The sequence below is a fragment of the Egretta garzetta genome, unplaced genomic scaffold, assembly GCF_000687185.1.
Source record: "Egretta garzetta isolate BGI_Z169 unplaced genomic scaffold, ASM68718v1 scaffold322, whole genome shotgun sequence".
Classification (NCBI taxonomy): Eukaryota; Metazoa; Chordata; class Aves; order Pelecaniformes; family Ardeidae; genus Egretta; species Egretta garzetta.
In genome coordinates this window covers 4718349-4738743 of record NW_009259044.1, presented here as the reverse complement: position 1 = coordinate 4738743, position 20395 = coordinate 4718349, and the positions used below count along the sequence as shown (strand labels likewise).

General features: G+C 44.1%; 1 protein-coding gene across 1 annotated transcript in view; it reads right to left on the bottom strand.

The window, feature by feature from the left end:
- The window catches only part of AGBL1 (ATP/GTP binding protein like 1), a 293048-nt gene that overhangs the window by 254049 nt on the left and 18604 nt on the right, over nucleotides 1-20395 (bottom strand). Inside the window, exons 2-5 of the mRNA XM_009635035.1 lie at nucleotides 18340-18403; nucleotides 16851-16997; nucleotides 15729-15860; nucleotides 13200-13293 (exon numbers count right to left, since the gene is read on the bottom strand). Coding sequence (XP_009633330.1) covers nucleotides 13200-13293; nucleotides 15729-15860; nucleotides 16851-16997; nucleotides 18340-18403 — 437 coding nt within the window. The remainder of the gene's footprint in view (nucleotides 1-13199; nucleotides 13294-15728; nucleotides 15861-16850; nucleotides 16998-18339; nucleotides 18404-20395) is intronic.

Genomic DNA, 20395 nt, shown 5'->3' with positions numbered 1-20395 from the left:
ACAGAAGCTGTCACCAATTTTCTCCTCTTTTCCAGCTACCTCCACTTTTCATCTGTCTGATGATTGTGTTCCTTCACACATGTCCTTAGCCCTTCAGCACTGAATTTACTGTGAATCGGGCACTTTACAGTTTGATGGTCCTAACTGATGCTGCCAAATAGGAACATGCTTGGAAATACAGGGGGGTTTGTTTGTAAGCTGTGTGCACACCATATTGAGCTTAACTGGTACTATTAAATCAGTCTCAAATTGAGAACAATGCATAAACATGCCTGAGAAACACAAAGTAACATTCTCTTAGAGTCACATTAGGCATCTTGACCTGAATTTAAAAGGCATTTTTATGTCTAAAAATGCAGCTAGCACTCAGCAGGATTTTTTCAAAGTGGCTTTGTATGCTAAGGTCAGAACTACCTTTTAACTGCAGGAGTTAGGCCTTTAACCTGCCGAGAGGCTTTCTGTTATTGTTACATCCCCTTTCATCTTCACCATCTAAATATCTCTGAAAATCTGTACATTCATTCAGAAATCTCAATCCTCACTGACCAAAGTCCCTTCAGTCAACACCAATAGCCAGTTTATATGGAATTTTTAAAATCTGCCATGTATGCAAAAGAAATGCCATTTTTACCCACTGTGTGTAGTCTAAACAGAAGGCTGTAAAACACACGTACAAAGGGACTAGAAACATATAGTACTAGCTAGTTTTGCAGCAGGCAAGAACAGTAGTGATGAAGTCTTTGGGAAAATAGATGTTGCAATTGCAGAACAAGGAGGGAAGCTTATTAACTTGCCTGGGATTTTCAATAAAGGTTTAGCAGACAAACGGCATCCTGCTATTCACCTTCCTCCACCATTCTGTGGTTTCTGTTTTACTTGACAGGTGAGAGGGCAAAATGGGGATACTGCTGTGTTGTATAGTATACACACAGAGCTACGTCTTTGCAAGAAGAAGAGCCAAAGTGTGGAAAGCAAACAGCTTTCACAGTGCCCTGCAGCTGGACATAAGATCTCCAAGCTGTGATAGGAAAGGCAGAAGAGTCATCTGAGGACATGTGATCAGCTTCAAGCTAAATAGGATAGATGTTGCAAATGAGGATGCTGCTTCTGCAGAAGCTGTCTGTGCAAGTAGGCTGAGCCACCGTCACAAGAAGCCACAGCCTCAAACAGCAGCAGAGGCACCACCGCTCCGACACCTGCTGTGAATGTGTCCTTGTCTTGTCCTCATCTCTGCAGCTCAGGCAGGACAGAAGTAGAACATCTTACCGCAGGGAAGGCAACCTACAGGCTGCAGGTCAGAGATGAGGCTTTCTGCAACCACAGTGCCTCAAGATATTTAGCATTTCAAAGAACAACAATGAGCTATACAAGATTGTGTATGCATCTGGAGCATGTCCAGAGGAGAGCAACAAAGCTGGTGAGGGGTCTGGAGCACAAGGCTTATGAGGAGCAGCTGAGGGAGCCAGGGTTGTTTCGTCTGGAGAAGAGGAGGCTGAGGGGAGACCTTATCATCCTCTACAACTGCCTGAAAGGAGGCTGTAGTGAGATGGGGGTTGGCCTCTTCTTCCTGGTAACAGGCAATAGGATGAGGGGAAATGGTCTGAAGTTGCACCAGGGCAGGTTTAGGTAGACATTAGGAAAAACTTCTTCACAGAAAGGGTTGTCAGGCTCTGGAATGGGCTGTCCAGGGAGGTGGTAGAGTCCCCATCCCTGGAGGTATTTAAAATATGGGCAGACAAGGTGCTTAGGGCCATGGCTTAGTGGTAGGATGGCAGGGTTAGGTTAACGGTTGGACTTAATGATCTTAAAGGTCTTTCCAACCTAAACGATCCTATGATTCTATGTTTGCAATGGCAATGGCATGGGTAGGGGTCCTGAGAAAGTATGTTTACTTTAGTAGTATACCCAAGAGTCAGAGAAATAGTATTGTCTATAGATCATCCATGTTGCCTTCCATATAGCACTTTGCCCAGCTGGTAACTGAGATTCAACATGCAGGATGCATTAAGACTTTGGGAGGATGGGCAGGATGACAGCAGTACGAGGGGCACAGCCTTGGGTTTCATCCTCACATCTACAAGCAGAGATCGGAGAGCAGGCAGTGTACACTAGCCTCGAGTGCAACATAGAGTTGCTACACCATCACAGAGCTTGCCAGGCTGGTTGAAAGCCAGCATCTGGCTGTTGTGGCTGAGCCAGCCAAGCACAGACTAATGAATTTTTTCAGTTACGCATGTATCATTCCTAATTAAGCAGTAATCTGGTCACATCTTAGTGCTGGTACTTGTACTTAACAACATTTAGCTAGAGGATTTAGAAATGAGAAAAAGTTAGTAACAAGCCAAAATGTAGCAAATACCAGGTCAGATTCCGGCGATACCTGCTGTTTGAAATCTGCAGTGGTACACTGGAATAACTGCAGGGATTTTTGAAGCAGTAATTTGCAGAAGTCTAAGTAATAGAAATTAGTAAACCTTTTTCCTCTCTCCTTTCATTGGAAAGCTTCCATCTGATATAATCAAGCCAAACTCTGGGATTTGAAAACAGACCAAATCAAAGCCAAGGCTGGTAGAACTTGAGCTGTAAATACAAGAAAGAAACAATGGGGATAAATAATTTAAAAGCACAGTAAAAACTATGAGCAATATCAGGATGGTTCTTCCACATGCCCTTGGGTTTTTCTTTTCCTACACAGAAAAATCTGGAAGGGGGCAAAAGCTGGAATAGCCACAAATATGTAAGTGTGATTTAAAACAACAATGCAAACCAAGAAGGAAATGAAGCTTTTGAGTAGACACCTGCTGTGCCATTGCATTGTATGTCCTACGCTCTACTCAAAGCTCAAATTATATCCATTTAGCACAGGAGAAGAAACACACACATGGAATAGATGTGCCAAAGATCTGGGATGATTTTCTTTTTTCTTCTGCAATAATCTAGCTGTTGCTGCAGGCTAACGGTAAATGCTCCGTCTCAGAGCCATGACCTTTCCAAGGTTTACACTCCAGTGGGAGTTTCCATTCCCAGCCCCAGAGCTGCAGCCACATTAGGAGCCAGCAGCCCTGTTCTTCCTCACCAGCCACTTCCTCAATTTTTCAGGTTCTCCCCTCCACGCTCCAAGCCCTGTCTCTGAACACATTCCAGAGCAGCTCAACTCTGGGTTTATTTACAGATTTTACTGGCATTGCTGCGATTCCAAGTATTGCCCTGAAGATAAAGAGACCGAGAAGAGCCCTGCTGGCGTTAGCAAGCCAAAGACCCGTACTGCATCTGTAGCGCTGCTGTTACAAAACTGGTTTCACCCACGCTCGGCAAGTACTCTAGTATTTAAGACTTCTCTTTTGTTCTCTGTAATCAGTGTTCAAGAACTACCCAAAAGAGCCTGGAAGAGACAGTGAAGACTTTAGAGCTCTCTCTCCTGCCCATTGGAACAGAGTCAGTTGTGTTGCCTTTGGATTGCTAAAGCCAGCTACCCCACTGCTGCTACAGCTGGTGCAGCTCTGACAGTGCTATCGGGACAGGGAATCCTAGCACAGAAAGGTTGTTGCTAAGGGCTTTGACACCCTGTCATGTAACTCTGCTCAGGACAGGTCTAATCACTGTTGTGCTTTAAAACCACTGACAGTTCTAGAGATGGGCTTACACTTCTCCACCTGCCAGCATTACCAGCATTGGTGGAGATGGAAAAAAGCCACAGCAACCCCAGGAAATGCTTAGGGATGTTTTCCTTGTGGGGACAGCACCTTCCCAGGGACAGCACCTTCTCAGGGCCAGCACTGTGAAAAATTGTTGCTGTAGAAGCTCTGCACCGAGGCTTCCTTTCATTGTCATTTCCACAAAGTTTCCCTTGTCTACCTTTGGACTGAAAGCTCGTGGGGAGGATTTCACAGCTGCTTTCTACCCACTTCATAAGGATAACAGGCTTCTGGGTGGGAGGAGAAATGGCAATACATCAAGTGAAAGGCAAAGGAGAGGAGATTCCTGGGCTCTCATGTGCGCTGACACACAAGGAGCGCCCTCAGCTTTATCTACTCACTCTCTGGCCTCTATGGGAGATCCACGTCATTACCCAACTCAGTGGTTTCCAAGGGGATTCTTTCCTTGTCTCCTTGACTCAGGAAAATGGATGCAGGCAAACAGGCAGGGTGGGCACCTGGGCATCACCTCTACAAGAAGATTCAGGTAGCCTTTGCTTAGAAATCCCTTTCCTCCAGTCCCAGTCCCCCAGGGCTGGCTGGCTGATGCTTTCCGAAAGCTTTGGCACTTAACATCCCCCTCAAACATGCTTACAAGGTCACATAACCATGTTACTCAACCCTCTCCTTGCTCTGCCAGCTCCGCATTCACTCCACGGTCCACTTCAACTGCATCGTGCCAGAGCATGAAACCCATCAAACACTCACTACTGCTTTTCTCTCCCCTTTCTAATTTCCCCCCACCTCAGCCCTCACTGAACACCTCAGACACGACTGACCATACCCTCACTACCCTTAGGAAGGCATTAGGAAGTTACAGTTTTAAGTGTATGCACTGAACATATGAAAAGTCTGATCTCAGGTGACTTGCCCACAGCAACACATCATGTCTCACCTTAGCACTTCAGACATGAGAGATGTTTTTTCTTCTCCCTTCTTTACTCTTATAGCCCTACCACCACTGGTGAAAGCCTTCTCTCTGCAGATCAGGAGCAGCTTGCCCACTCACCTCAGATAACCCGTCAACAGCCCGAAATCATTCCAAACCTTCATTTCTTCCTAGACTTAAAAATATTTTGTAATCCTCCTAGCTCTGTTCTCATCTTGTTATTTTTGTTTATTCCACTCTGTTCCTTCTGTGTTATTTACAAAATGCTTGGTACCATACCCGGTACACATTAAGCTTGACCTGTTCTTCTGTGAAACTATCATACCCAGCGACAGGACAAGGGGCAATGGCTACAAACTGAGACATAAGAGGTTTCAGTTGAATATGAGGAAAAACTTCTTCACTTTGAGGGTGACAGAGCACTGGAACAGGCTGCCCAGGGGGGTTGTGGAATCTCCTTCTCTGGAGATATTCAAAGCCCGCCTGGACAAAGTCCTGTGTAACATGCTCTGGGTGAGCCTGCTTTAGCAGGGGGGTTGGACTGGGTGATCTCCTGAGGTCCCTTCCAACCCTTGCAATTCTGTGATTAACATTGATAATTCATTTAACTGTGGGAAACACCAAGATGCATATGTGGGAGATAGGCCTCAAAATTTCTAAGACACAATGCAATTGCAATGCAGTGAGGGACCCAAGTGTTAGTTTTAACCTAGGTATCACAAAGACCAACAGTGAGGCAGATATGGCAACATGAATAATACTCCCAGACTGGATAATATGTCCCAAGAAGCTTGGGTAACCCACGCTGGAGGCTCTGCTGCAAGCCTTAGCAGTTGTTAGCAGAATGAAGTAAATTAAAGCTAGGGCAGAGAGAGTCTCCCACCCAGTGAGCACAGAGTTGCCTGCAGTATAGACATACCAAAACCATCATGTGAGGTCAGCCATGAATTGCATCTGCCATAGCCACTGGGTGTGAAAAGTCAAGAACTTGAGAACAGGAGCAACTTGCCCTCATACCAGCTTTCCAAATATAACCTGCTAGCTCACCAAAAGGAAAGAAATAATGGACAAGCAAAGAAAGGCCTTTAGATGAAAGCACTGCTGCTTTTTCAAACTATTCCTTCTACCTGAAGTAGAAGTAAAACACAAGCTAGACCTAAAAGAAAAAAGCAAACATATCTTTCAAAGTAAAAGCCTCACTAAGTGGGTCCATTCATAAACCAGTTCCTCCCTTCCCATGACATATCAAGTTAAGCTTAGAACTGGATTTCTCTTTATATAGTGTTAATTCGCCAATTTTTTGTGTCAAGAGGTAGGTGTATCTGCACTTAATCTTGCCATACCAGAGGCTACCAAGAGATGGCACCAGGGTTTCTGTATGCAACATCTTTGGCCATCTGGAACAACCTTGGTGTATGGTATTGCTCTCTGCCTCATCAATTCTTCATCTATTTTCAAATCTCATCTGAAAGCATCTCTTTTCTCCCTTGCCTCTACCTCTTAATTTTTCAATTTCTCTCTTCTGCTACTATTAACGGTACAATGCCAGTAAAGTATAATTCTGCAATGCAACTCTATTTACTCTGCAAAGCAGCACTGAGATACCATCAGTCTGAAATGAGATTTTATAACTTATTATTAATATTAGAACAGGTCATTCTTTGAGAGAAACCATGCAGACCGTAAAAAGAACAGAGGAGAAGAAACTGCATAGAACTGGGACACCTTTGGCTCCAAGATAATTTCTTCTATTACAATGGCTCATTGCATTAAATTTGAGCACTGAGGTTTATTTACTTATCTCAGTGATGTACCCATCTCTGCTCCATGTTATCTGAGATATTAGTCAAGTTGAAAAGACATTTGATATAAACAAGAATTATAAATACAACCCTTTTTCCCTTGTTGCTGGCATGATCTCATTCAAAATAGTATTTACCAGTTTTATTTAGCCGGAATTCTAGGCTAAATCCCACGTAGATCAAGGCCAGATGGGAAGCATGTCATCTAGTTGTGACATAGCTCAAAAGAAATTTCAGCCTCTCCTGTGAATTTTCTACAGGGATCAAATGAACCAAAAAGCAATTAGAGAATAAGCAAGCACTAAGCATTGATTAATTCCGACCACATTCCAATGGAATCATGTGTTAGTTTCCAATTAAATATCCAAACTGCTCAACACAATTAATGGCAAAACACAGACTAACAAGAGGAATTAAGGATGATTTGCTTTTGATCTCCTATCAGGAATTGTCGCCAAATAAACAGAGGCATAAAGTTTTAATGTGGAGCATTCCTCAAAAAGAACCAATTGCAACAGCTACCATATCAGATTGCAGAGACACTAATCGCCATGTTGGTGTGTGGAGTTTCTTCTCATTCTCAAAATATTGTCTGGCAGTGGCCATGCAACATGTTCTGTTCAAGTGGAGAGCAGCTGAAAGTTTAGGACAACCCAGGAGATGGAATTGCAGCAAATGTATATGGCGGGCTACCAGCAAGAAGTTACCCAGGATTAAGCTGAGGAAACTCTAACTGCCTGTACTGGGTCTAGGACATATTTGCAAATGGATCTCTTCCACATGTCCCTCCACCATTCTTAACAGAATACATAATTCTAGGAGTCAGATCGTCCCTGCTACATGCCTTCTCTCTTTTCGTCTAACAGACACAGCCCACTGCTGTTCTGATTTTTCTGTTGTTAAGCTCACAGGAGATCACCTCTACAAGCACGTGTTGATGTGGCAACTTGGTCACTTTTCAACACTATGGACTTACATTTTATCTTGCATCAGAAGCAACAGTTCCAAGATGGGAAAACAGAATCTTAATTGTGTGCCAAAAAAAAAAAAAAATCCCATTTTTTATAGAAAAGCAGAGTAATGTAAGAGTAATAAATTTTCAAAGCCTATTCTGAAGCAATATACAGCCTCTTAATTTACATCTTCAGCATTTCCAGGGCTTTTGTATTCTCCTTGGTCAATCTGACACAATGTCTGATTAAATATGGGCCCATCAGATTTGGGCTTTTAGCTTTAGATGTGCTCTCTTGATCACCTTGACATTCCTCTCCTCACTTGCATGAGCTCTGCTTTCAGTACTCCAGTAAAAACCTTCCTCTCAGCTCGCATTGTGACAGAAGTAGGTGATAAAGGAATCGCCTTCTGACCATAGCAATGATGTCATCATTATTCTTGCACATTTCAGATTCATGAGTCACTCCCTACCTCAAATCACCCCTGAGAACACATCGCTAAAGACAAGACATGGTGTTCTCATTTCCTCATGGGCTTTGAATCCTTACACTAGTTGGGAGGAACTGCATTTTCCAAATCTCTCTCAGCAACCATCTACCTGACCCAACCTTAAATGCCCATCATGCTACTTCCAAGTTGCCCACTCCAGACTCATCCACCAGTCAGCAGACAGAAAGAAGCACTTCCAATCCACCTCAAGTTTCTAGAGGCAAAAAAAAAAATTAAAATATACAGGTTCTTCCTTTAGTATGCAAGGAGTCCAGATATCCACCTCAGATGGAATAGAGTTACATGAGAGGATTTCCTTTCTTTAATGGAAAGGGAGATTACTGACAAGTGTATGAGGAGCTGGGACCATCCAATAAGCACCAAAGGTAAGAAGAATTGTGATCAAATGTCAGAAGTAGGCAATGCTGGACATGAGCAATGGCAGATAGTTTCTGCATGTCACATTTTCTACTGAATTAATTTGGCTCTGTTCCCAGACCTTCTTTATTCACAAAACTTGGCTTTCTGCACTAGGCTGTTCCAGTAAACTTTGACTACTTAATTAAAAGTGGAAAGTGAGTATTCACAGAACGGGAGTTTTTAATTCTGATGAATACTCATTCTTGTTGCAATCTCATATGAGGTTTATCCGATCACTTACCATTAGCCAGCTCTTCTCAGTGTGGCAAATAGACGTACTCAAAGAGCTCTGAGGAACAAAGACATTTTAAAACACTCTCTAAATTGCTTTTAATAAAACTACAGAAATAAGACTGCCCGCCAACCTTTTAACAACAGAAAAACATAATGTAATGGAGGGAACAACTCAGACACAAGTCACACCATCATTTGCCATTTTCTGAAACACAGTTCTTCCTCATATGAAAGAATCATAAGCTCTGGGTTTTTGTTTTCACTCACTTTGATAATCTACCTTCAACTTGAGGCCTGCACAACATGTAACCACAGACAACGTGCATCCTCCAAAGCCATTGGCCTGACGTGCCAGCAGCCTGGGGAGGATACCTGATGCTTGGCCACCTGGAGACAGTCATGCAGAAGAGACCCAGCTCCTGATTGTCTAGAGAGAAAATATCTTCCACCATCGCATTCCACATCCATCTGCCCACAACGCATCCAAATATCTCTCAGAACAAGTAAATTGGGAAAACGAGCAAGGGGGTGGAAAGGGACACTGTAAAGTAGGAGAAGGGTAGAAGATATGGAACACTCAGGGAATAAGTAATGTGGAAGGTGAAAGGAGCAGGGGTCATTGCACTCTGTGGGTCATCAGGGATGTTGCAGTAGAGAAGGTGTTGATGGAGTAAAGATTTGAACGTCCCACACACGCTCATATCAGATATCCCAGCTACCGACATAAACAGAACTGAGAAAAACAGAACATCATCTGGCATTATTTTAAACTGCCCCTATAAAAGGTATCGGAAAACTTTCTCTGCAGCACAGCATCATGAGAGATGGGAAAGACAGTCTAGAGCCTCCATCTCACTCAGATTTCATAGTGCTTAACTCAAGAGTTCTTGAAACCTCAACAAGTTTTGAATTTTTTCTATGTGGCTTTTACTTCAAATATGGGTAGACCTGGACAGATCCACACAGTTATGGCACCAGCAACCTGAAGAACTCAAATGCCTAACTAAGACCAATAAAGTCCATGAGTCACAGTCTCAGGGGAATCAGAGCTACCTGGCATACACCCAGAGAAGGTCAATTGGAGCATGGGAGACTATTTCTAAATAACCCAGAGCTTTGCCACTGGGAAAAATAAATAGAACTATGTATCTTGTTTCCACATCTTAGCTGGCTAAATAAATAGCTCTCACAGTGCACTCTCCAGGGCAGATTCTTAAAGTGACCTTGGTCCTGCTGCTGCCCAGGACAGGAGAATGCGGGTGTATCCACAAGAGAAGTGGTGCATTTTCAGTGCTGCATTCCTGGCAGCAGATCAAAGAACAAGGGTAATCTCAGCCCCCACAGTTGCCGGCTGTTCCTTCCCAGCAGCAAGGCAAATCATGGTGGCACATAGTTATGAAGTGGAGAGAAGGTATCAAGGGCAAATACAAAGGGAGGATCAGAGCCTTGCTGGGAGGACATTGGAGTTTTCCTCTGTAGGCAGGTTACAGACTAGCATTCTCTTCAAGTTCCATACCAATACCCAAAAAGAAGCAGATGGTTTTGTGACCAACTAACTACACCAAAATAACCCACTCCAGATTTCAGCATAGCCACAGCAACTTTGGGAAGAGCTACACCAGTGTCAGATGACTAGGAGCACATGCTGAACTAGACAAAGCACATGACCCCTTTTTATTCTTTCTCCCAGAAAACCCATCCAAAAGCTTCCTCCCCCAGTCAGCCTACAAGTTTTTAAGTAGAGCAGCTCAAAAACAAAAAAAATAGAAGGACATTTTCACACATACACACCTCCATTTTCTGATGGACCGTAAAGATGCCTGGGATTTTCAGACTATAGCTATCCCAGGCATTTGCTAATGCTAGGAAAGAAGATCTGTAACCCACCCTACAGTCTGGACTTCTGGTCTCAGGACCTCAATTCTTGTCAACAACATCTCTTGAAGCCACTCTCCCCAGTGAGAGCAGTATTTCCAAATGGACTGCAAGCAAGCACATTCCCCACTGAAGAATAAGAAACTAGTGCCTTAAATAGGTTGCAAGCATTTCTTAAAACAAAACAGGTTTATGTGCTTCTTCTGATGTAAAACAGACTGTCTCCACTGAGCCATTGACCTTCTCAGCTGCTCCTAGTTATTAAATGAAACAAGCAGCTTTGAGCCCTAGGCAGGCCAGCTGAGTGGCTACCAGGCTTCAGCTGATTTATGGATCTTGCCCGTTAAACCAAGTGTAGGTGGAAGCCAAATTACCTTTCTCTGTGAGCTTGGTCCCCAGAAAGATTTTATCCTCCGTTTGCACACTCATACAAATATGTTTTAAGAAGAGCACAAATATTTTAGGAAAAAAAGGAAATTAGGAAACTGAACTAGCAATGAGGGAGCTCAGCTAAACAACAACTAATGTATAAGATACCTTTTTTTAAAGGGAAAATAAATCCAAGCTTTTCAGCAATAAATAAAATGGCTTATTAGCAATAACACTGGAATCTTATTGAGGGAAATTTTGAGTTTGCATTTTCTATTGTGTGTGTGTCTCCCAAATGGAGAAAAAGGTTCACAGAAGAGTTCAAAGCAATTCTTGTACATCAGCTAAAAGGAAGAAAAATGCAAATATTGCACATTGACAATCTGGAATTGTTGAAAACAAAGGGAGTGGGTTTTTTCCTTTTCTGCTTAGAAGTGAGTATTCTGGACTACTTCACAGCCTACATTACAGCAACCCTCAGCAGCACTAACTGCATCTCCAAATGAATCTCACCAAAAACCCAGGCTAGAAATGTGTGACAGATACCAAATTTTCCACTTCCCTCAGAGGAAATAGCAAATGGAAAACGCAGCTTTGCACAAAAATCGTTTAAAAAGCTTTTGTGCAGGCAGTCCTATTGCTTAACAGAGAACTGATACAGGCCCAAGGGCCATTACACACAGATCCTGACCTATGAGGCTATCACAGAAGTAGACTTAGCACTGGTCTAATCACGGCCAATGCTTCTATAGGAAGGAAACCAGGGAATTGAGTGGAATTTGCTTACTTAGTTAAGCAAATCAATCACTTCTGGTTGCCTCAGAAGTCAAGCCCAACTCTGCGTCTAACTCATCCTGGGCTCCGCTGTCAAACACAAAACAGTTCTTCAGGCTCCCTGAATCTTAAAGATTAAAGTTATAACATGAGGTCTGCGGGGAATCTTGGAGGGTGCTCAGGTATCCTAGGAATGATATCCTAGCAATAATATTTTTTGAGTTGGGTAATATCCAAACCTCTGCGTAGGAGACATCCTGATATCACACTTTTGGACAGACCACATGGAGGAATTACAGGTACTCTGGCTAAGAGACAACTGAAGCTGTGAAGCATTTGCAGGTACTTAGCACTATACTAGAAAGCCAAAAACGCAGGCAAACGTGAGTTAGCTTCCACTAACAAGGCAGCTGCAGGAAGTTGTGCATCTGCTGGACCCACTCAGTATCTTATTTAGCAAAGCAAAATGTTCACATTTTCTTTATAGCCCCAGGCACGTAGGCGGAAGAACTGGAAGAATGCTGCATTTTGTAAACTACAGTACCATGTGTTGACGTGCAAGTTCATCACTTGTGGCTAGTGGAAATTAGTTCAAATTCCTTCCCATGCAATGTACTGTGTAACTGGCGATATTGGGAGAACTGGTATAAGTCTTTGATGGTAACGGCACGATGGACGTTATTTACTGGTGCCTTCATGCAGAGTGACTGGGCCCCACTTCAACCACAGCTCAACAAGCAGTGGTCAAACTGTTGTGCCATGTCTGTCCATCCACTCCTTACCTACACTCAATGCTCAACCTAAAGCTACTTCTCAGTAATCACCAGCCATGAACAGCACCCATGTCAGGTCCATGCAGAAGCCAAAATTGACCTTGCTGCGATGTGCATGAACAAGTAGGGGCGATACGTTCCACAAGGCATTGTATGTCTAAGCAGGAGAACTGGCAGGTTCTGTGTTGCTTAAGCAAAGGTGATCATGTGGGCACAGCTCATGACAATATATTCTTCCTCCTATTTGTCATGAGCAAGCCACAGAAATGTGTTATGTCTTTCTGTGGATGTTTTCCACATTACAAAGTTTGTCTTGAAAGGCATCTGAGGAAGTGGCCAGAATGGACAACTTGAGGACTAATGTTCAGCATGAAGATGGAGATACAAAATGGACTTGCTGTCTTCCAAAAAAACCTATTTGAGATATATGTGATGGGCTTAAAAACAGTCCGAGATTAATACTAGTAAGAACTGTCATACTTCAAAAATGTCATGATGAGCTGATCACAACTGTCTGCAAAAGGAGGATGAGGCAGCACTAGCATGATTCCACTGAACCTACCCACAGGTCAGTGGTGGCAGCAGGTTCTTGCTAAGGGGCAGGCAGGAGAGGTTTGTCTGCTGCCAGCACATGCTTTCTCAAAATCCAGTCCTGACTGGGAAATGAAGGACGTTACCTTGCAATCAAACTGCCATCACTGTATAGGGTTCATTACAAATAAATGGCCACCAGCATGAATCATATGATGAATCACAGCATTAACATGTCCTTCAGGGAACTATTTCTGCCTCTTAAAAAACCCTGCAGATTTAAAGTGAGTGGAAATTGTGCATCCATTTCTGATTTCTTTGCCTCTTCAAGTGGAACCAAAATTTTATTTCTTGCTGTCCCCGAAAGATGAGTTCCCTTGGGGCTACTGCCTACCTGACTGTCCTGACGTGCCTCTTGCTGTAGGGGGTGATGACTTTGAAAAGCAGCTCCATGGCTCCATTGATGCCAAGTGTAGTTCCTGTGGTAACTAAGTCAATAAAAGAGAAAAGCAGTCAGATCTGAAGCAGGCGGTCTGACACATTGTGTTTCGGGGCGATGCGGAGAAGGGAGTAGCTGCCCCTGGGGCTATGAGCAAATTTCTCTGGGCTCCCAACTGGACTTCACAGGTCATTTTACAAACACAGCCACTGAAGCACAAAGCTGCCTGTGGACACAACCTGTGCCAAGATCAGACACAAAAGCAGTCCTGCAGTTCTTCCCTGAGGTCCCCAAAGCCCCTTTTCCTGTAAATATTGTACTCCCCAGAGAACAATTCATCGTTAAATAGGGTCATCTCCCAGCAAAATGACACGGCTCAAATTCATCCCACATTTCCCACAGGCAACTCCATGAGGACAATTTATTTCACAGCGGCATGGAGGGCAGAGTTTTCTTTCTGTGCTAATATTCAGCAGTATGGAAGTGGGGTTTTGGGGGGGAGGAGTGCTTCTGAATGCAGCTTAATTCCAGCTAGGCCAATTTTACCTTTAATCCTTTGCTTGCAAACTCACTAGGAGCTTTTACAGATAGATTTTACAATTGATTCCAAAAATGCCCGATGCATAAATTAGGTGTTTAGCCAGACCTCCCTACTATGAGGCAGGATCTCTGTATAAAGAAGGCACAAATACAGCCCTGAAACATTAAATGCAAGCGAACAGGGTGAAAGGATCAGTAATCAACAGCAGCCAGAGGGAGACCTGGCTGCCTGCCCACTGCTGGGTTTTGGCTGTTTTGTAAATATCTCGCAGTGGCCATCAGAGAGCTGCCAGAGGGCCCATCATCTCCTGCAGCCCCACCATGTCCCCACCAAGTTGTGTGATGGAAAGCTTTGCAAGGCTTGCCAGCGACTTTCACACTAGCTGGTAATTCATTAGAGACAGGGTGGTGGACGAGGCTGCTTGAACTTATCCTGCCCCCGAGGGGGACGTGGGCTGCCACACATGACTGGTGGCAGAGGTTGTGACGGGAGCAACCCAGAGCAAAGAACTGGTGCATGAGATTGTGACAAGGAGTCATCTTTTCTGCTTTCATACCTAAGCACTCTCAGAGTTTTATATGCTTCTGGATCATCTTTAGTTCTACTCCATAAAAATAATTTTTAAGCTTGGGAGAATGTAACCTCTTAGTTTGGTACCACATCCACACAGACATTCACCTAACCTCCCCTGCAGCTTCCCAGCTGGGCCACAGATCCCACAACGTCGAAGTTACTTGTGGAAGGGGGAAGCACATCTGGAGAATGCTGGAGCAACCTGGAGAGTAACAGAGATGCTCCAGCAAAGGAGCAGAGGCCAGGTCCTGGGCTCTGACATGAAGAGAAAGGAGGCCAGGTTGCAGTGTGCATCCTAAAACCTCTGCAAAAACTGCAGCTGAACTGGGATGCAGGTGCACTGAAGCAGGGAGGAGGGAAGTGTGTAGGTCATCATTTTGGGTGGGAGGCAGCACAGGGTCACTACACAGCTGTGAAACCCAAATAAAGGCACGTTTCAGCTTCTGGCCTTGGCTGCATTTTCAGTCACACTCAGCCTTTCAAATACTGCTTATCACAGGGAGAGGGGTTGAATGTTGAGGCTTGGCCGCTTGCCTGAGAAAGCCCATTGAATGAAGCTAGCTCCTGTACAGATAGAAGGGACCTGTGGGGCTGGGTGCCAGGAGTGCTAAATCTTAGGATGCACATAGCAGACTGCAGACAGGATGGCTGTCGAGAATTATCTGCTGGGTGAGGGATGGGGGGAAGGAGAAGAAAGGGTTAGAGTGAGCAAAGGGAAATTTGTGCTGACAGACTCAGTGCTTTATAGCAGGGAAAACCTGTATGAATCTGTAATGATCCTGGGAGAGAATACTGGAAATCCCATTGCTCGAATCATTTAATTATGAGGGCATTGCCAAGCAAGAGAAGTGGGGAAGAGTGCACAGAGAGAGATACTAGAGAGAAGACCAGTATCTAATATGTACTTCCTCAGGGACCTTGAACAAGCAACTGATTTCCACCTCCCTCTGTTTCTCGACCTGTATTTTCCTTCCTCATGGAGCTGCTTAGAGGATCAATACAATCAACAACAGTGAGACATTTGGCTATTATGGTAATGGGAACTGCATAGAGACTTCAGGTACCTAAGTCTCAGAGCAAAGGAGTTGACTGTCTATATTCTAGAATAGGAGATCATTGCCATGAATATTTTTCACTACAGCACCTTTATTTTCATAGGCCACAGATGAAATACACCATAAAGGCTGTATAGGCCCCTTGGGAAGCACCTCTATCTAGGGTCATTCTGGCCTTTATGCCTGATTCTGTATATTAATGCTGCATGCAGGCACTAACCTGAATAAGGAATTATGTTTCTTTGCGCTGAAATTACTAAAAAAGAACTCTGGCTGTTGTCACACTGAGAAAAAGAGGAAAATCCAGGCACTCACCATTAGAAGCACAAACCCGCAGGACCCAGAGGCAGTGGGTGAGGTGCAGGTGGTGGCCCAGGTTTCTTCTTGCCAAGCTCAGTATTATATCAGTTGCTTCTGCCTTCTGCACTTTCAGCCCAAACTTCCTATCTGTGAAAAACAAATAAGAATCAAACTACTAAAAAGACAAGGTCTCTGCAAGCAGTGCTGATAAACATATTTGCACCAAATCTTATAACTCAAGATCTCATCACAAAGGCATTCAAATGTATCAATGAGTTAGATCAGTATTGTTCTCATGGAAAATAGGAAAACTTAGCATTTACTTAAAGTCACCATATACAAACCATAGAATCATAGAGTGGGTTGGGTTGGAAGGGACTGTTAAAGGTCATCTAGTCCTACCCTCTGCAATGAGCAAGGAGATCAGCTAGATCAGAATGCTGAGCCCCATCCAGCCTGACCCTGAATGTTTCTGGCGATGGGGCATCTACAACCTCTCTGGGCAACCCGTTCCAGGGTTTCACCACCCTCATCATAAAAAATTTCTTCCTTACATCTAGTCTGAATCTACCCTCTTTTAGTCTAAAAACATTACTCCTTGCCCTATCGCACTAGGCTAGGAAGTTTCTTAGTGATGTCCTTAACATCACTGCTCAGGGATGCCGTAGACTTCCCCAAAAGGAGGGTCTGTCTGCCATATTGGCCCCTCTGTTCACCTCAGAAGGGAGTCACCTACAACTATAACCTGTCTTTTCTTCCTTGTGGAGGTGGTCATGATATGGGGAGGGTAGGCCTTTCTGACTTGGGGAACACCTCTGGTGTAGATGGACCATCATCCACATCATCCATTGCCTGACCTTCCACATGCAGACCCTCATACCTGTACAGAATAAAATTTCTTCTGGGGGGGATTTCAGCCACAAGGCCAACCCAAGGCAGAATATGGATGAAACCTATGTAAGAAGCAGCTTAATACACATGAACGCCCTCCCTGCCTTATTGCAGGATCTCTACCCCGCCAAACTTCAAACAAGTGGCACACCCCAAAAATAAACAACTCACAGGATGTGTCTAGCAGGCATATCCCAGTGTTTTGACCCCCCCCAATCCAAGAAGTGTCCCCCTGCTCAGCAGTACCTCGTTGGCCAACCCTGGCCAGCAGGCGAAGCAGGGGCAAGAGGACGCTGTGGTCGAGTGGCTCGGTCTGGGCAGCAGTGGTGAGAGCCTGGAGCAATGCCTCACTGCACCCTTTGCTGATGACGTAGTGAATTCTCCGGACAGTCCCTGGGGAAAAGAGGAGAGACTCTGCTCAGAACACCCCTTCCCTAGGCCACAGCTATTGCAAACCCTCACCCCACATGGAGCACACAAAGCTCCCATGGCCTTTCAATGGTGTTTTATTGCTATAAACCCAAGGGCATTTGCAGAATTGACCATGGATCTCAGGTGTTCCTGGCCTGGAGACACGGCTAATGGCTGCATGGTGAAACTATGCACTCTTCTGCCTCTTGCTCCAGCAGTCATTAACTTTAGAGACCCACATCCTGCACCAGTTTTTCACTGTGCATTGAAATGCAGCAGAGAGGGATAAGCAGAGACACCAACAGGTTTCAAAGGAGCAGAAGGCTCAGTGATCTTTTCTTAGATACTGGAAATTAAACAAGCAAAGGACTAAAGCTGCAACGGGCTTCTGCCAAATGAAAAGGAATCCTAGGGAAGCTTTGGAGACAGCTTTGAAACAAATCTAGGTCTCCAAAGAAACCACATGCTAATCCTGTGAGCCATACTGTGTCAACAAACATTGATCCATGGGCGACTTCAGCAGCAAGGTCAGGCTCCGTGCTTGGAGGAAGCCACAAGCACAAGTTCAGCTCCTGGAGGGGAGACAGTACCTCCTATCCTCCATGTAGGCAATCCTTCCATCTACCTGAGGAACAGCACTGCAGGGATTCAAAAGAGAGGCCCAGCTGGACCGGCTGTGCCTGCAGCAGGGCTCTGAGGAGTGGGGAACACAGAAGGCTCCAGCACTCGCAAATGCAGCTCCCGCAGCCTAGCAGCTCAGCTGGGTTGAGAATTGTTTAGCAAAAGACATTTCTGAGGTGGAGCAGCAAGGAAAAGAAACTTTTTTTTATTTTTCAGTTCTTTTGCCAATTCACTTATTTTTTCACAAGGCTTGGGCACGTGCAGCAACATGCCTTCCCTGCAACCTGAGGTGGAGGTGCCTTCTGGGGAGATGCTGAACTCTCTGTTAGAGTCCCTGTGCTCTGGGAATTGGGGCTTCTCTCCCTGTCTCACAGCCCTCTTTCCAACGGCACTGGTGAACATTTCCAGTGGTGGACTGCCAAGATTTACAAAATACTTTGAAACTCATAGGCATCTTTTGAACTAAAAAAAAAAAAAAGACCCAGACACTCTCTCTGGGTCTTTTTTTTTTCTTTAACTTACTGATAAAGCTCAGTTTTCCAAACACAGGAGTAAGGACTGCTGGTCTATAGATACAATTCATGTTTTCTTCACCTTACAAGCACCTGGCCAAGTTTATGCAGGTATGAATTCTCTGACCTATTTGAGGACCCCTTTTCTGCCCCTAGTCCACAGGCATTGCCCCGGAGCTTTGCATCCTTACCCAGAGAGAGCAAGTCAGTGAGGACACTGAGAATATTCAGGATGGCATCCTTGTCGCAGGAGCTCTGAAATGGAAACACACTGGATTTAGGGATCAGTTCAGAACAGTCAACTTCATGCTACACAGGGCTGCAGTAGGTCACGAAGCACAGAGGCACTGAGATCCTTTCTGGCTACTTTTTGTGCCTTCTGGCCAGTAAATAAAGGGAACCATGTTGCTAACACATTTTAAAAGCCTCTGACAGACCTACTGATCATACTACACAATATTTAATACACAGTAGCATTTCTGCTGAATTTACATCTGGATTCTAAATTACATCTTTCTTTTTTGGCTTGGTCTGGCTACCTCAAAGTTGAGGAAACTATCACACAGAAATGTTAAATGTGGGGTAGTTTTCCATGACAGCATACCTTATTACTGGCTGTTGAAGAAGAATATCTTTAAATTATATTAATCTCATTTACAAGAAAATTCTGCTCTCTTTGCAGCTTTGCAACTTCAGCCACATGGAAGCCTGGAATTTGGGGGGCAGAAAAGTGCCCTAAACTTATTTTTAGTCAAGAACAGGTAACCACCACACCTTGACATCACACAGTCTTCTTTAGTTTCACTTTAAATACTGCACTAGAGCAAATAAGATATACTGTACTTGAGGAGAAGGAAACCCATGATATCTACCATCCATCTGTGTGATACACTTAGACCCCTTCTTCAATCCCTCTCCAACCAGATTTCACTGCTGACACTGAAGAATTAATCACCGGTCTGTATTGCTGTGTGAGGGATTTGGGTTAAGGTCTAGATCTCTCGATTTCCATACAGATACAATACAACACAATACAAATTTCCAATATAATAGAAAACTTGCATCTGTGTAGCCTTGGTCCTGAAGAACCTCAGGATCCCATAAAGTCTAATGGAATCATTTTATCTCCCATTAAATTATTACAATAGGATAATATCTTATAAATATATGGCTCCTATATTTCTGAATGTTGAAGTCATTCAGAAACTTAACCTACTAGTAGGTATTCTGGACATTTTACCAGCCAAATTGATTCAACCATTCTCTGACACACTTAACATTATGCAGCTGAATATTTAAGACAAGGAATTGAGAAGTAACACCTAGCAAAAAGAAACTCTGCAAAAAGAAACTCTACAAAAAGAATATTAGGGAGATCTAATTCAGATCTGTAATAATGACTATTAATGCAAATGGACATTTCTTCCCCCAATGGATCCCTGCTAAAGTCACAGCACAAGCTGACAAGGTGCTGAGGGTTGTGTAGCTAATTAGGGAGCTGCATCTCATACCTCCTCCGCCTTTGTTCTAGTCGGGAGGGGTATGCATTGAGGGAGACCCGTGAATGAAGGGGGGAAATGGTCAGTCCCCACAGCCTGGAGAATCAGGTTTCCACCTCTGTCACAGAATTCGGGTAGGATGCTCAGCAGCTCCCTTCAACCAAACCTCCTTCTGTATTGACAAATTATATGTGCCACCTTCTGCATACAATATCTACATTAGTGCTGCTGTTTCCTAACTTCTGTAACCTTAAAATTATGTATTCTTCAATTTCTTTATTTATCATTGTTATTATCAAAACCAAACTCCAAATCTCTGAAAACCAGAATTCCCATCATACTGATTTTGGTCGGTTACCAGCACTACCAAACTTTAACTGCTCAGTACACGTTTCATGCTGGCGTAAGTGAGCAACAGGCACAAGGGTATCAGCAGGGGAATGAGACAAAAGAACAAGGTGTGGTCAGGGGAAGGAGAAGGAAGAAAGAGGAGTCAGGCAAGGATGAAAGATTGGAGCAAACAGGCAGTGAATCACTTCTGAAACGGGGGACTCAGGGGAGGAGGGTCTGTGAGCGCTGCCGCCTTTCCAAAGCCTCACCTTACTTTTGTTATTCACTAAAATCCACAGGAAAAGTGCTTGTATCATCCCCATCTCAGAGCTGGCCCATGCCCAGAGCGAGAGCCTGCTGTTCCTATTCGTTACTGCATTAACTCAACAAGCAGAGATCTCTGCACTGAACATAAAAG